The sequence below is a fragment of the Phascolarctos cinereus genome, unplaced genomic scaffold (assembly GCF_003287225.1).
Source record: "Phascolarctos cinereus isolate Bilbo 61053 unplaced genomic scaffold, phaCin_HiC Scaffold_2;HRSCAF=192, whole genome shotgun sequence".
Lineage (NCBI taxonomy): Eukaryota > Metazoa > Chordata > Mammalia > Diprotodontia > Phascolarctidae > Phascolarctos > Phascolarctos cinereus.
The window spans coordinates 357,214,024-357,231,947 of record NW_027555625.1 but is presented as its reverse complement, the minus strand read 5'-3'; the positions used below and the strand labels follow the sequence as shown (position 1 = coordinate 357,231,947).

The following is a 17,924-nucleotide window of genomic DNA, read 5'->3' as shown; positions in this document are numbered from 1 at the left end:
ATAACCAGAGGAATGTGTAAGAAAGAATATTCTAGCAGTAATATGAAGAATGAATTGAAAGAGAGAAAAAATGGAGGTGGGAAGATCTATAAAGATTGTTGCACTTATCTTTATCATTGTTTGTACTAGGGTGGTGGCAGTGTGAATAGAAATGTGGAAAAGGTAGAATCAATGAGATACAATAATTGATTAGGTATGAAACAGAGAAAGAAAAGTGAAAAGATACTTCAAAGTTATGAACTTAATTAAACAAAAACTAAATTGTGGGGCCAAAGAGAGATGAAGTCAGAAGAACAGATTTATCGGCCAGTCAGTCAGCAATCATTTAAATGCCTGCTAAGTTCTAGATATGGGGAAATGATACCAATAATGAAATAATCCTTGCCCTCAAGGATATTATATTCTTATGGGGGAGACATGAAGTACCCCAGGGATCTGTGTATATAAGCATATTCAGAATAAATATAAAGAGAGTAAATACAAGGTAGTTTGGGAGTGAAGGCATTAGCAGTTGAAGGATTGGGAAGAGTTTCATATAGAACAGGGCTTCTTAAACTTTTTCCACTCAAGACCCCTTTTCACATTTCAGCAGCTTTCATTGGCATTGCATTGCCTAAGGTCATGCACAGTACAAAGTGCACATGCTTTGTGTTCAGAACCAAGGCTGCAGTGAAGTTGCATGATGCAACGCTAGCAAGTGCTGCCAGAAACATCTAGGATTTATTATGCATTCAATTTTGAATTAAGTTTTGGTGGTTGTGCATTCAGAAACCTTTTACTGTTGTCAATTTTTTTGTGACCCCATGGAGTCAAGACCCACAGTTTAAGAAGTGCTGATATAGAAAGTAGTATTAGTAATTGAACCTTTTCTCGAAGGAGGAGAGGGGTTCTGTGAGGCAGATGTGAGGAGAGAGTACTTTCCAGGCATTGGAGATAGTCATTGAAAGGGTATAGAGATGGGATATGGTATGCCATATGTGAGAAAGAAAATGAAAGGCAGTTTGGTTGAATGGCAGACAGTGAGAGGGGGAGTAAGTTGGGGAAGTAATATACAGTGGAATTGGAAAGGTAATTTGGGGCCAACCAGTCTGTGAATGACTTTAAATTCTAAACAGAGGAGTTTATATTTCATCCTAGAGGAAGTAGTAAGACACAAGTTGATTGAGTGGGGAGTTGCATGGTTTTGATATGTGCTTATGGAAAAAACAACAGCAACAACAACATTGGTAGCTGTGTGGAGGATGAACTGGAGTAGAGGAGGATTGGGGAAGGATTAGCATGCCATTGCAATAAGCCAGGTAAGGGATGAAAAGAGCTTGAACTAAGGTAATGGCTTTGTGAGTACTAGTTGGAAGAATTCAAATTTGGGGTGGCATTATGGAGGGAGAAAGGGCAAGATTTGGCAACTGATTAGAAATAGAGGATGAGGGAGAGTCAAGAGTTGACGATAATGCCAAGATAACAAACCTGGAAGACAGAATAGTTGTGCCTTCAGCAGAAATAAGAAAATTTAGAGAAGGATTAGGGTTTTTTTTTTTTGAGAGGAAATTTGTCTCTTTTAGATATGTTAGGGTTGAGATTTCTCTGGGACAACATTTTTAAATGTCCATTGGACAGTTGGTGATATAGAACTCGAGGTCAGTGGAAGAAGTAAGGCTGGGTATATAGCTATATATCTATATCAATATAGGTATGTAGATATATCTCTGTAAGTCATCGTGCCTAATGGTAATAAACTCATGGAACTGCTGAGGTCACCAAGAGAAAAAATGTAAGGAGAAGAGGCATAGGACCTAGACTGGGAAACCCACAGTTAAAGGATGTGTGATATAGATGGTAAGTGAACAAAGAAGACCGAGAAGTGGTCAAACAGGCAGGAGACACTAGTACCAAAAAACCCAGGAGAGAGAGTACTTAGGAGGAGAGGGTTGTCTGAAGTGTCAAATGCAGCAGAGATTAGATACACAATATTCAGAAGCAAACTAGTACAGTAGCCTAGTATTTGATAAATCCAAAGATCCAAGCTGTTGGGGTAAGATCTCACTATTCAATGAAACTTCCTGGGAAATTGGGAAGCCGTATTGCACAAACTCAGTATAACTCAACATTTCACAACATATGCCCCCAAATACTCCAGTCGAGTATATGACTTAGACATAAAAGGTGATATAAATAAATAAGAAAAAGGAAGAAATTACCTATCAGATCTGTTGACTGGGAAAAAATTCATGATCAAATGATAGAATCACAGAAGGTAGAATAGAAAATTTTGATTACATAAAATTACAGAGGTTTTACACAAAATAATGCAGTTGAAATTAGAAACAGGCAACTCAGGAAAAAAAGATTTCAGCAGGTTTTTTGATAAAGATCTCCTTTCCAAGATATATGTTCCATATATGATTAAAATTTATAATAATAAGAGCCATTCCCCCAGTGATAAATGGTCAAAGGATCAAGTAGGCAGTTTTCAAAGCGAGAAATTCAAGCTATCAATAGCCATATGAAGCATTTCTCTAAATCTAATTAGAAAAACGCAAATTAAAGCAATTCTGAGGTTCCCCTCACACCTATTAGATTGGCAAAGTTGACAGAAAAGGATGATGATTTTTTTTTTTTTGGTGAGGCAGTTGGGGTTAAGTGACTTGCCCAGGGTCACACAGCTAGTGAGTATCATGTGTCTAAGGCCAGATTTGACTTGGGTCCTCCTGACTCCAGGGCCCATTCTCTATCCACTGCGCCATCTAGCTGCCCCCAGGAAAGGATAATGATAAAGGCTGGAGGGGCTGTGGGAAAACAGATACACTAATGTACAGTTTGGTGGAGCAGTAAATTGGTCTAACCATTCTGGAAAGCAATTTGGAAATGTACTCCCAAAGTTGTTCAACTGTACATTCTCTGTGACCCACATACTGCCAGGTCTATACCCCAGAGAAATCAAAGAAAGAATAAAAGGACCCACATATACAAAAATATTTATAGCAACTTTTTTTTTAGTTGCAAAGAACTGCAAACTAAGGGGATGCCTATCAATTAGGGAATGGCCGACCAAATTATGGTATATGAATATGATGGAATCCTACTGTGCTGCAATAAATGTTGAAGGGGATTTGTTTCAGAGAAAGCTGGACAGATAGGTATGTACTGATGGAAAGTGAAATGAATAGGACCAGAACAGTATATAAAAAAACAACATCAATGTAAAGATAGATAACTTTGAAAGACTTAAGAATTCTAAATAATGCAATGGCCAATCATTATCTTTAATGAAATCAGCTACTGTTTCTATGATTTACTCTTTGACTCACCAGTTCTTTAGGATTAAATTATTTATTCTTCAATTAATCCTTTTCTTTAACAGCCCTTTGTAGTATTTCGGTAATACAATTTTTATGACACTGTGGTTAGTAAAAGGTATGCCAAATATTTCTGGCTACATCTTCCTGTTACTGTAGGCAAGTCATTAGACCTTTCTAATGCCTCAGTTTCCTCATCTGTAAATGAGGATTTAAACAACAACAAAAACTAGCTGTAGGGCAGTGAGGTGGCGCAGTAGATAGAGCACCGGTCCTGGAGTCAGGAGAACCTGAGTTCAAATGTGGTCTCAGATACTTGACACTTACTAGCTGTGTGACCCTGGGCAAGTCACTTAACCCCAATTGCCTTGCCAAAAAAAACAAACAAAAAAACAAGTTGTACTACCTACATCAGAGAGTTCTTATGATCAAATAAGACAATGAACTTAAGAATTATGTCAACTGTAAAGTGCTATATGAAGCATGAACTCTTATTATGTTATGATTAACTTGATTCTCATGTTTTTAGCATCAACTGATATTGAAAACCATTAGGAAAGCTTTTGATTGATTAAGGAATGCTTGAACAAATTTTAGCATCTGAATGCACTGAGATATTACTGTATCATAAAAAACTTAGCCAGCTCTGCTGCCAGCTCTTGAATATCTGCAAAGGGAATAAAGGCATCTCTGCCTCACCTGTGTGCTAGCATTTAGTTCATGTAGATAAATACAAACCCCTAGGGACCTACTCCTAAGATTAGATGACCTTTTGTCTTGGGGGTTTGGGTGCCATATTTTAGAAAAGACACTTAGGTACTGCTCTAAAATACTTTGCCCTACAGACCTTTCACTATTCCCAACCTCTGAATCCTCCAACCTAGGTAACATCTACCATTCCATTTCTCTCTACTTTTTTGTTCCAGGGCTCCTGAGCTTCACTAGAGAAAATCAATAAACTGATTTGCTCAGATCTTCTTTAGAGAATTTAGAAATCATATAGTCCAGCACACATACTTTATCTGATATCAGTGCATATGTGTATACTTTTGTATACTACCACTTGAATGCATCTGTCCAGATGGATAAAATGAAAGACAGGAAGTAACTTGCCCAAGGTTATATAGCTATAAAAGATGAAACACTTGATACTTACTAGCTATGTGACCCTGGCCAGGTCACTTAACCCTGACTTAACCCTGATTGTCTTGCCAAAAAAAAAAAAAGGTGAAGTTAGGATTGAAAACTTGGTTTCTTCACTCTTAGGCTGGTGCTCTTTCTACTGCCGTGTTAAGGTTGATCCCTTTTTGTGCTTAGTAGTGAGCTAATTCTTTCCTCCTTTCCCTGAGGTTCTTACCTGTCTGTGAATGTGCTGCTTAAGTGTGACTTGATGAGGATATAGAATAATCATGGTAATTATTATTATTGTTCCAATTTCTCTAGTACTTTAATTCTTAGAGTACTTTTCCTCACAGTCCTGAAAAAGATAGGCAACGCAAGTGTTATCCCCATTAGAAAAATAAAGAAACAAGTTCATTCAGAATCTATGAAGTAGGAAATGCAAATATTACTCCATTTTAAATATGAGGAAAAGAAGTTTATCAGAGAGGTTAAGTACAAGGTTACATACCCAGTCAGATCCAGAGCTCAGACCTGAGCTGAGGTCTTCTGATTCCAAAACCAGGGTTCTTTCCACCCTCCCATGTTGTTTCTCTTGTTATATGTGTCCTTATCTCTCATACCCATATGGCAATTGGTTTTACTATGTCCACAGCCACAAAATGATTCCCTAGTATAGCTAGAGTTGAAAGTAGAAGCCTTTTCCTTCCTTTGAAGAGTAAAAGTTCATGTCATAAGCTGAAGAATATTCATTTAAAAAAGTAATTGTTATATGTTTGGCTTTTTAATACTCTTTACTTACTGTAGGTGCTATAAAATTAATCAGTTTGTCATGTGGAAACCAGCACATCTGGGCCTGTGATTCCAGGGGTGGAGTTTACTTCCGAGTAGGAACCCAGCCTCTAAATCCCAGTTTGATGCTTCCAGCATGGATAACAATTGAGCCACCTGCACAGGTAAATGCATTTTTAAAGCTAGTAAGAAACGTATGATAATGTAAATGTAAATATACTTTTAGAGAAGTACTCTATTCTAGTTGTCAACAGATGATAATTTCTCACATTTCTGTAGTCTCTGTAGCACCAAGTGATTTCCCTATAAACAGCCCTGTGAAGTAGTTTATGAGTTAATACTCCCATTTTACAAATGAAGAAACTGAGGCTCAGAAATTAATTGACAGGCTTAAGATCACACACCTAATAAATCTAAGAGCTGGGACTTAAACCCTCTCATTCCAAGTCTCGTTTCCTTTCAACTATACTAGACAGTTTCTTATAATCCTTTTGTTAGAGGCTTTCAGTGTCATGGTAATAGTTTGCCATTTCTGGTTTCTATTTTTATAGCATTTTTATAGCACAAAATACTTTCACTGGCATTGTCTTACTTTATTCTTGAAATAAAACAACCTTGTGAATTAGACGAGGCAGGAATTATCTTCCCCATTTTACAGAAGAGGAAACTGGATCCCAGAGTGGTGAGATAATTTGCCAAAGGTCTCTGTCTAATAAGTAGGAGACCTGAAATTTGATCCCAGGGTTCCTGACTTCTAGAACAGTGGACTTTCCAGTATATCACACTGTACCTCTAAAACTATCACTAGGGATATGAAATGGATAATGAAATTTCCTTAATAAGTACCTTAAATAATTTGGATTTGTGATGAATTTTAGACCTTGAGAGGAATTTAGAGATAATCTCATGCAAATCCCCTATTTTATTTTATACTATATTGTTGCTTTTTTATGTTATCACTTCCTAACATCCTCCTATTCCTACTTCTTCCCCACTACCATTGACCATATCTATATTCAAAGTATCAAGGAAAGAGAAATATGTTTCATCATCGGACCCCTTGAAATCAAGAGTAGTCATTACATTCATTTTAATTCAGATGCAGTGTTTTTTTTCTTTATGTTATTGTATCATTTCATTGTATGTGTTGTTCTCTTTTATTTGTTCTGTGTCAGTTCATAGGAATATTTTCAAGTTTCTCTGAATCCCCAGTAATAGTTGTTTCTTATGGCACAATAATATTCCATTGCTTTTAGATACCACAATTTATTCAGGCATTCCCCAATCAATGGGCGTCACTTTTCTTCCAGTTCTTTGCTATCACAAAAAATGTCACTATAAATGTTTGTAATTATGAGACCTTTCTCCTCCGTCTTTGACCTGCTTGAGGCTATAGGCCTGAGTCAAAGAATATGAACAATTTAGTCACTTTTCTCCCATAATTATAAATTGTTTTTGAAGCAGTTGGACTAATTCATGACTCCACCGACAGTATGTGTACCTTTCTTTCTAGAGTCCCTCAAACATTTACTATTTCCAAATTTTATCATCTTTGTCAATTTGTTGAGTTGAAGTAAAACCTTAGAGTTGTTTTAATTTTAATTTATCTTGTTAGTAAATTGAAATGTTTTTCATATGACTGTTGATAGTTTTCATTTCTTTTTTTGAAAATTCTTTGCTTGTGTCCTTTGCCTTTCTCCTGGGGAAGGCTTTTGGTCTTAATTATATGTGTCATTTCCCTATATATTTAGAATTTCAGACTTCGAAATCTGCTAGAAATATTTTTTTCTCAACCAATAGTTTCCCCTCTTGTCACAGCTGCATTGATTTTGTTTGTGGAAAAAAAATGAATTTTATGCAATCAAAATTGTCCGTTTTATCTTTTATGATCTCTTCTGTCTCTTCTTTGGTTAAGAATTCTCCCTGGCCATCATTATGAAAAGTACCTCCTTCTATTGTCCTCTTAATTTTTTTAGGTGACCTCACATTTAATTTGTACCTGTAATTATAATATACATAGTGCAGGTACAAATTAAATGTGAGTTCATCTAAAAAAATTAAGAGGACAACAGAAGGAGGTACCTTTCATAATGATGGTACCTTTCATCCCTAGCACAGTGCCCTGACATATACATAATGCTTAAACAAATGAATTTTTCTCTATTTTTGCCAAATTACCAAATTTTTCTACTAGTTCTTGTTGAATAAGGAATTCTTTCTGTAGTCATTTATTTGCAACAAACTGAGTTTATTTAACACTGGGCTAATGGATTTGATTGCTTCTCAGTCTTTGTTTTCTAGTCTGTTCCACTCATTCGTTTATTTTTAAGTGCATATTAAATAGTTTTGATTATTATAGTATTTCAGTAGTTTATCTGATAGTCCTAAACCCCCTTCACTTTTGAAAAATGATCTTCTTGAAAAACTGTCTTCTTTGAGATTGTAGGCCTTTTAGTCCTACAGACCAATTTTGTAATAATTTTGTCTCATTCTATAAGGTAAACCCTTGATAGTTTGGTTGTAACACTACTTCTGTAAATTTAGGCAGTATAAATTTGTTGGCTTGACCCAACCATAAACAATGAGTTTCTATTTCAATCTTTCAAAGTACAATAAGCCTGTAAGGATAGGTGAGAGCCACGTTAGAATTAGGCTAGAAATTGCCAAGCAGAGGAGCTCATTTTTTACTCTAGAGGTAAAAGGGAGCCCTCTAGCCTTCTTAAGCAAAGGACTGACATGCTCAGACCTGTGCTTTAGAAATCACAACTGGAAGACTTAGGGAAGGCTGGGGGAAGCAAATTCCAGGTATGTGAGCCTTGCCAAAGTAAATGCATGAAGAAAGATAGAATATCAAGTTTGGGAAATAGCTTGCCTAGAACATAGAGTATTTGAGATGTCTTTAAGAAATAAGACTGGAAAGGTGCACTGTAGGCAGATTGTTGAGGATTTTAAATTGCTTGCTGCTAAGGAATTTGTGTTTTCCTCGAGAGGTCTTTAAGTACCAAACAGAGAATTTAAATTTTATCCTAAAGGCATTGAGGAGCTGCTTCTGCTGCTGCTGCTGCTGCTGCTGCTTCTTCCTCCTCCTCTTCTTCCTCTTCTTCCTCCTCCTCCTCCTCTTCTTCTTCTTCCTCTTCTTCCTCCTCTTCTTCGATAGGCAGTGAGGTTAAGTGACTTGCCCAGGGTCACACAACTAGTAAATGTTATGTGTCTGAGCCTGTATTTGAACTCAGGTCCTCCTGAATCCAGGGCCAGTGCTCTATCCACTGTGCCACTTACTTGCCCCCCATTAAGGAGCTTCTTGAGGAAGGTGGTGACATGTTCTCATAGTATCATTATATATTTGTATAAGTACTTTAGGAATAGCAATTTGGCAGCTGTGTAAAGGTTGAATTGGAGAGAAGGGACACTGAATATAAGAAGACTAGTAAGGAGGCTGTTCCAGTAGTCTAAGGAAAAGGTAATGAAGGCTAGAATTAGGATGATTGTGATCTGAGTAGAAAAAACGAGGAAGAATATAAGAAATGTTTAGGAGTTAGAATGGAAAACGTTGGCATTTGATTAGATGTAAGAGGTGAGTGAGAGTGAAGAATTAGGAATGACCCCTGGGTGTTTGGAAGAATGGTAGTGTCCTTTATAAACATAGGGAAGTTAGAGAGAAGAGTAGGTTTAGGCAGAAAGATAATGAGTTTGGTTTGGTCCCTGTTGTGTTTGAGGTGCCTGTGGGATGTGCAGGTTGAGACGTCCAGCAAGTAATTAGAAGATCCTGGACTAGAGTTCAAGAAAGAGATGAGGCCTAAATTTGGTAGTCATCTTCATAGAGATGATAGTTGAATCCATGGGAGTTGATAAGATCACTGAAAGGGAAGAGAAGAGGGCCCAGGATAGTAAGTGTGGGACATAGGTGATGATCCTATGAAGGATAATGAGAGAGATCAGCCAGAGAGATAGATAACCGCAACATAGCAGTGCCATGAGAACCCAGGGAGGACACAATATTTTAAGAAGAGGGGGTGGCTAATGGTATCAGATGCTGCAGAGAAGTCAGGAAAAATAAGGACTAAGAAAAGGCCATTTTGTCCTTAGCAGTAAAGAGGTTATTGGTAACCTTGGAGAGAGTGATTTTTGTTGAATGGGATCAGAAATTCTATTGCAAGGGCTCAAGAAGTGAGAGAATAGCAAGTGGAAGCAAGGAGTGTACTCACCTTTCTTCCTGGAGTTTGTCTATGAAAGAGAGGAGAGAGATAAGGTGACAGCTTGAGGAGGTCGAGGATCAAGTGATGCATTTTTTAAAAGCTGATAGAGGCCTGGGCATTGTTGTAAGTGGCAGGGGAGAAGCCAGTGAATAAGGAGAAGTTGAGAACTAGGGACATGAGAGCATGATCAAAGTACCTGAGAAGGGGTGATAGAGTCAAGGCACATGTTGGGGGGTTCACCTCAGTGAGATGGGCCACCTCATCCTCTGAGCATGGAGGGAAGAATATCGAATGACTTTCAGGTGATTGAAAGCGTGCCAGTAGAGAGCAGAGGAAGCTCATAGTTGTCGTCCTTCATTTTTTTTTCAGTGAAATATATAAGCGAAGGACCTTTTTTTAATGCCTTTTTTTATTAATTTATTTTGATTTATCAACAATCACTTTCATAAGCTTTTGAGTTTTAAATTTTTCTCCTCCTCCCTCCCGAAGAAGGCACACAATCTGATATAGGCTATACATATACATTCCTATTAAACATATTTTCTCATTAGTCATGCTGTAAGGAAGAATTAGAACCAATAGGAAGAACCACCAGAAAGAGGAAACATAACAAAATAGAAGAAAAAAAATAGCAAATAATATGCTTTGATCTGCATTCAAGCTCCATAGTTTTTTCTCTGGATGTGGATGGCATTTTCCATCATGAGACCTTTGGAGATGTCTTACATCCTTGCATTGCTGAGAAGGTCTCAGTCTATCAAAGTTAGTCATCACACAATGCGACTGTTACTGTGTACAATGTTCTCCTGGTTCTGGTCACTACACTCAGCATCAGTCCATACAAGTCTTTCCAGGTTTTTTTGAAGTCTGCCTTCTTATCATTTCTTATCGCACAGTAGTATTACATTACATTCATATACCACAGCTTGTTCAGCCATTCCTCAATTGATGGGCATCCCCTCAATTTCTACTTCCTTGCCACCACAGAAAGAGCTGCTATAAATATTTTTGTACATGTGAGTCCTTTTCCCATTTTTATGATCTCTTTGGGATACAGTTCTAGAAGTGCTATTGCTGGGTCAAAGGGTATGCACATTTTGATAGCCCTTGGACATAGTTCCAAATTGCTCTCCAAAATGGTTGGATCATTTCACAGTTCTACCAACAATGCATTAGTGTTCCAATTTTCCTACATCTTCTCCAACATTTATCATTTTCCTGTTTTGTCATGTTGGCCAATGTGATAGGTGTGATGTGGTACCTCAGAGTTGGTTTTGATTTGCATTTCTCTAATCAGTAGTGATTTAGAGCATTTTTTCATATGAATATAGATAGCTTTAATTTCTTCATCTGAGAACTGCCTATTGATATCCTTTGACCATTTATCAATTGGGGAATGACTTGTATTCTTATAAATTTGACTTAATTCTCTATATATTTTAGAAATGAGGCCCTTATCAGAGACCCTGGTTGTAAAAATTATTTCCCAGTTTTCTACTTCCCTCCTAATCTTGGTTGCATTGGCTTTGTTTATGCAAAACCTTTTCAATTTAATGTAATCAAAATTATCCATTTTGCATTTCATAATATTCTCTATATCCTGTTTGGTCATGAATTCTTCTGTTCTCTATAAATCTGACAGGTAAACTATTCCTTGTTCTCCCAGTTTACTCATGGTATCAGCCTTTATATTTAAGTCAGGAGCCCATTTTGACTTTATTTTGGTATATGGTGTGAGATTTGGGTCTATGCCTAGTTTCTGCCATACTCTTCTCCAGTTTTCCCAGCAGTTTTTGTCAAATAGTGAGTTCTTATTGTTATTTTTATTGTATTAGCTGAGCCTACCCATGAGCAACTGATGTTTTTCCAGTTATTTAGATCTGACTTTATTTGTGTGAAAAGTGTTTTGTAATTGTGTTCATATAGTTCCTGGGTTTATTTTGGTGGGTGGATGCCTAAATATGTTATAATATCTACAGTAATTTTAAATGGAATTTCTTTTTCTGTCTCTAAGGACCTTTACTGTAAGTGGTGTGGAGAGGTGGTATGAGTGGCCCTAAAAGAGAAGGTTTGGAGTAGCTGCCATGAGTGGCTCTAAAAGGGAAGGTTTGGAGTAGCTGCTATGAGTTAATATGATATTTAATCAAGGAAAAATAAAAAGACTCACTTGCAATAAGGAGAGTCCAGTTGAAATTCTGTAACATGAATTTGTAGTGGTCATGTGACTTTCTCAAGTGGCATTCTTCAACATAAAGGTAGGAGCATAGAAAGCAGCTAATGGGTGTGATTTCGGGATGGAATTTGGAAAGAAATTGGTGGTGGTAGGACAGTGGAGCAGAGATCTAAGGATGAAGAACAGTATAAAGTTGAACTGGTAATTAAAAGGTCAAGGTTTTGAAGGGAGCAAAGTGAAACCAGAGCAGGAGTAATGGCCTGGAAAAGCAAGGAGGGATAGAAGACCAGAGATTATAATAAGGACAGAAGATAGATCTAGGAGGGATGAGGGACCAGGAGAGAGGACAGGAAGTTATGATCAAATAGGAATTGTGGAGGTGGAGGGAACACATGGTTGGTGATGAGATCAGGATCATCATGTGACTGAGATGGAGTGAAAAATGAAGATCATAGGAGTACAGGTGGCTGAAGAACTGGTGGCATAGGTCTGTGAGAGTCATCAAGATGTAAATTGAAGTCCTTAAAATTAAAGGCAAGGGTTATGGCAGGAAAGAAGACACCAGGATCTGAATAAGGCGATATGTTTGGATGGAGGCCCATAGGACCATGGAAAGAGGGTTTAGAAAGGTCATCTAGTCCAAGCCTTTCATTTTAAAGAGGAAGAAATTGAAACTTGGGAAGGCTTGCCCAAAGTTGAACAGAAAGTAAGCATCAGAGATGCGATTGGAACCCAGGTCCTCCAGTTCCACAGAACAATGCCGCAGGGAGGACGAATAGGTAAAGACTATGCCAAAATAGCTACGATGACTTTCTGATCTTTCTTGGCAAAGTGGCTGTGTACTTTCCTGCTCTAAAGCAACTCCCTTCAACATCATCATATTAGAAAGCTTGGAGAGAGAGTGTACAATCTACAGGGATGGAAGGAGGTACCATATTGCCAAAATAATTAATCCATTTAAGTCTTCACTGCAATTTCTAAACTTCCAGGACCAGCAAAGCCCTACCAGAGTTGGGAGGTCCAAGGAACTGCTGAGGGAGGATGCTGGAAGATGGAGAGAACTCTCTTCTGACCAACTGGGCCTGATCCGAAATGACCTCAAAACAGGAGATTTTTCTCTATGTGGAGGGTTTTACATGTGAGCCTCTTAAGAATTAATAATCCAAGAAGATTAAGACCAATCCAAGTATGATTGATGTAAAATGGAAAGCATTTGATAAGTATATTTTTATTAAATGTACAGAAACGAAAAAAGAATTTCATAAAAATATAATCTCTTCAATATATCTTAGAACTTAAGTCAAAAGAAGAAATTGTTTACTCAAGTAATGTATTCAATTTAGGTGCTTTTTTAAAGAGCAGCCTAAAGTAACACGAGTGACAGTAGGAGGAGGGCCTGGAAGTAGCAAGTAGTAAGGAACAAGAAGGATGTTTGCTTCCCACTCCTGTCCCAGTCGGTTGATAAACAATCATTAAACACTTAATCAGAGCTAAGTACTGGGTCTACAAAGAAAGGCAGAAGTATGGTTTCTGCCCTCCAGGAGCTCACATTCTAATGGGAGAGAAAACCTGCAAGTAGCTCTGTATGTACAAGATATATCCAATGTAAATGGGAGGTAATCTCATAGAGAGTCTATCAGTCAGTATTTATTAAATGTCTACTATGTGCTGGGCATCGTGTTAAAACACTGGGGATCCAAAAGGAGGCAAAACACAATCCTTGCCCCAAAGGAGCTGAGGCAAACACATATGTACAAACATGCTATATACAGGATAAATAGCAAGTAATTAACAGAAGGAAGGCACTAAAATTAAGAGGGATTTGGAAGAGATTGGATTTTAGTTGGAACTTAAAGGGGGCCAAAGAGGTCAGTAGGCAGAGATGAGGAGAGAGAGCATTCTAGGCATGGGGGACAGCCAGAGAGAAAGTCTGGAGATGAGTTTCTGGTTCATGGAGCAACAAGAAGGCCAGTTTCACAGGGTTGAAGAGTGGGTGACAAGGGAGTAAGGTATAGAAAGGAGACTGGAAAGGTACGAGGGGGCTAGGTTATGAAGGGTGTTGAATGCCAAACAGAGAATTTTGTTTTTGATCCTGGAGGCATAGGGAGCCACTGGAGTTTATTGAGGAGGGGGGTGATGTGGTCAGACCTGGAGGATGGATGGACTGGGGAGATATTTGAGGCAGGCTATTGTAGTAGTCCAGACATGAGATGACAGAGCCTGCACCAGAGTGGTGGCAGTGTCAGAAGGGAGAAGTGGGCCTGTTGGAGAGATGTGGCAAAGGTGACATTGACAGGCCTTGGCAACAGATTAGATTTGGGGGTGAGAGATAGTGAGGAGTCAAAGATGACTCCTAGGTTGTGAGCCTGAAAGACTAGAAAGATAATGTTGCTGTATGCATTAATAAGAAAGGTAGGAGGGAGGGAGAGTTTAGGGGAAAAGAATGAATTCAGTTTGGGACATGTTGAGTTTAAGATGTCTGCTGGACATCCAATGCAAGATATCTGAAAGGCAGTTGGAGATGCAAGATTGGAGGTGAGCAGAGAGTTTGGGGCAGGACAATAGATTTGAGAATCATCAGCACAGGTAGTAATTAAATCCATGGGAGCTGACGAGATCATCAGGTAAGGTAGTATAGAGGAAGAAGAGAAGGGGACCCAAGATAGAACCTTGAGGGACATTTACAGTTAGAGGGTGTGGTCTGGGGGAAGATCCAGGAGGCACAGAAGGAGTACACAGATAGGTAGGAGGAGAACCAGGATAGACTGAGAGTAGCAGGAAGAAGAAAGTGACCAACAATGTCAAAGGCTGCAGAGTTGTCAAGGAGATGAAGATTGAGAAAAGGCCATTGGATACAGCAACTAGGAGATCTTAATAAGTTTGGAATGAAGAGTTTCAGTGAAATGATAAGGTCAGATGCCAGATTGTAAGGGATTAAGAAGAGAGTGAGAGGAAAGAAAGTCAAGGCACTAATTGTAGATGGCCTTTTCTAGGAGTTTAGCTACAAAAAGCAAAAGAGATATAGGATCATATTGGTGAGGACAGTACAATCAATTGAGAGTTTTTTAAGGATGAGGGAGAAATGGACATGTTTCTAGATGGTAGGAGTTGAGCCAGTGGACAGAAATTGAAAATAAGTAATAGAGGAGGACTGACAAGAGGAGGTCGGAGAATACAGGGTGGAATGGGATCACTTGGCAAAGAGACAAGGCTACCTCTTCATGTGAGATGAATGAAGGAGGAGAAAGTGTCAGAAGACACTCAAGTGATAACAAGTTGCCTTGTGTTAACATAGATGGAATGTGTTGCTTTGGGTAACATGGAAGCCACCCAACTTAGCCCCTTGCTGCCTTCACTTGAGACGTGCTGTGCCCAGGAGGAGATGCAAAGGTGCAAATAGTGTGATCAGAGGAAGGCCTGCTTCTCTGCTCCCTGAGGACACTGGAGATGAGGCAGCAGCAGGAAGCAATAGAGTCCCTATGTAGGGGGAAGTTACTTAGGGCAGATGGAAGATGCCCAGCTTACCCCCTTGCTGCCTTCCCCCAGGGGATGCTGTGCCCAGCAAGGCACCATCAGAAGAAGTCACTCCTGCCAAAGGTCACGCTCTGGGACTTTTATTAAGTAGCCAACCAGTTCAGAAGCCAAGCATTCCAATGTCTGGAAGCATAGAAGAGAGAGAGAAACAAGACTCTAGCATTAGGAAGACATCCCTAACCCTCAGTGCAGCCATCTGGGGACTGGAATTGCCTGTGGGAATGAGCCCATTGCCTGTGCTATACACGTCCTCCTGAAATCTTGAGGTTTCAGGCACTGCAAGGAATAGTGGCTGCAGCAGACTGCTGCTGGACTTAGTCACGTGACCATTGGTCTGCTCAAAGTTCTGCGTTTGCAGAGTAACTGAACTGCTTGAATCCCCTTTGGTTTGGTTTCCTACTCTGCATATTCCACTCCAGCCACATGTATGGGGCTCAAGGTTAGAACTGAGTCCCCCACCCCTCCAGCTCTCTTCTGCTCTTAGACCCAGAGCCACACAGCTAAGTTTTTGGAACTTGTTCCTTACTCTGTACATAACGAGGGTCTCTCTCACTCTCAGCCTTTCACCTCTGCCCTGGAACTGTGACCTGAAACTGGATAACTGGCAGCACAGCTGTTAGCTAGCACCCATTCTTGTTCTCAGTGCTGGTTCAGGGCAGAGATCCCCTGGGGATCTCTTTCTGTCTGGTGTTTCTAGCCTTGGTCGTCAGCCCCTTTACTGCCCCTGGGTTCTAAAAGACACTTCTGGGCAATTTCTGCCCCAGAGGCCACCGACCTCTTATCTTCCTAAGCTGTCCTGGGCTGCAGAATTACTCACTGTGACTTTTTCTTGGCTTTCTCAGTCAGAATTCAATTTGGCATGTTTTCTGCATTGCTGTGGAGGAGGTATGTTGGGTGAGCTGAGCAAAAATGCTAATTCTCACTCTGCCATTTTAACTCCAACTCCTCTTGTACTGAGCAGTGGACAGAATGCTAGACTTAGTGTCAGGAGACCTAGTTTGAATCCTACTTCAGATATTTATTAGCTATAAGATTTTTTTGTTGTTCAGTCATTTCAGTTGTGTCTGACTCTTTGTTGACCCCATTTGGGGTTTTCTTGGCAAAAATACTAGAGTAGTTTGCTGTTTCTTTCTCTAGCTCATTTTTTTTTAAACAAATGAGGAACTGAGGCAAACAGGATTAAGTGACTTGCTTAGGGTTATGCAGTTAGTAGTGTATGAGGGCAGATTTTAACTCAGGAGGGTGATTCTTTTGACTCTAGGCCCAGCGCCACCTACCTGCCCCATGAATTAGCAAATCACTTAGCCGTTCAGCATCTCATTTTCCTCATCTCTAAGTGGCAATAATAATCCTTTTACTATCTACCTTATAGAGTTTTGAGCAAAATGCTAGAAAATGTTTTGCAGACTTTAAAGAGCAAACTCAAATGTGAGTTTTTATCAAGTAAACTGTTGCCTACTTTGAGATATATATTTGAAAGTAATCAAACTTCATTTTTAATACAACATTGAAAATATGATTCAGGCCTTTTATTAATTACCTTGGTCAACTTCATGCACCTTCTTTCCCTCCCATCCACCCTTTGTTAGCACCAATTATGGAAACTTAGAATTGGAAGGGACCTAAGGGATCATCTAGTCCAATCTGTCTTGGAACAGGAAACTCCTCTACAGATTCTCTGACAAAAGGTAATGACTAGCTTAGGGCTTGCTGCCCATCTCCCCATAACCTCCCAGATTTCCAGGTGAGAGAGTGTTGCTAAAATCAGGTGCTTAGTAACTGGATTTTACTGTGCTGGTTTTGTTGCCTTTTTCACCCTCAAACTGTCCTTTCCTTCAGCATAGGGAGAATCATTATAACAGAGTAGTAAAAGCACAGTTGTAGGAGTCACAAGACCTAAGATTAAATTTTAATCGTGCTACTTAACTATCCCTATAACTTTGAGCAAGACCTTTCACTTCTCTCAGCCTCAATTTCTTCAACCGTAAAACGAGGGTATTGGGGCTTACATGATCTACAGTACTATTCAGCTTTGACATTTTTACTCTAATTATAATGGTTTTCATAAGCATCAGTCAGTCAACAAACATACACTAATCACCTACTCTTCTGCCAGATATTGTGGAGATAAAAAGAAAGGAAAGAGATAGTTCCTGCTCTTGAGAAGCTAACAGCCTAATGGGAGAGATATCACATAAGCAACCATGTATAAACAAGGTGTAGACAAAATAAAGTCGAGGTAATCAGTAGATGGAAGGCACTAGCTTAAGGGGGATCAGGAAAGACTTCTTTTTAGATGATGAGATTTAATCTTTGACATGACAGAAACTGCTAGGAGGCAGAGATGAGGAGGGAGAGAATTCTCTTTGGGGGTTTCTTTGGTCATAACTAGTTTTAACTTTTAGACCTTACTGTCCTCTTCTGTAATTAATAATCAAAACTATTCAAACTTGGCACATTGGGAGGAAACTTGTTTTCCATTCATTTCCCTTCTTGAATTATATTGGTATATTTTGAAAGCCTACATGATTTCTTTACATAATTTTACCTATCTCTTCCACCTCTAGAGTACGATTTAACAGTGCTTGAAAATGTAATTGGTTTTGTTGCTATGGCAAGTATGTTTCTAAGTGAATACTTGCAATTAAGTAGCTTGTTTTATTGTGGGATGTTTGTTCAAGGATGCTCATTGTGAGGTTGCTGGGTGCAGAGTTGCTTTACGACTGGCACGTAAATGATCAGTACTTGAACAAAAAATGCTTAAAATGAAGAGCGGAGGGAATTGAATTTTATACAAGAGCCAGAATGTTTGTG

At 39.0% G+C, this 17,924-nt stretch overlaps 1 protein-coding gene across 6 annotated transcripts in view; it reads left to right on the top strand.

Annotated features, from left to right (window-relative positions):
• The window catches only part of TECPR2 (tectonin beta-propeller repeat containing 2), a 147,957-nt gene that overhangs the window by 106,832 nt on the left and 23,201 nt on the right, over positions 1–17,924 (top strand). For 4 of the 6 annotated variants that reach the window (XM_020971107.2, XM_020971108.2, XM_020971106.2 and 1 more), the window contains exon 17: positions 5,223–5,371. The exons of 1 other annotated variant lie outside the window; for it this stretch is intronic. In XM_020971107.2, coding sequence (XP_020826766.1) covers positions 5,223–5,371 — 149 coding nt within the window. Of the gene's footprint in view, positions 1–5,222; positions 5,372–12,565; positions 12,757–17,924 lie in introns of those variants that run through there. One more of the 6 variants, XM_020971110.2, reaches the window with a different exon arrangement.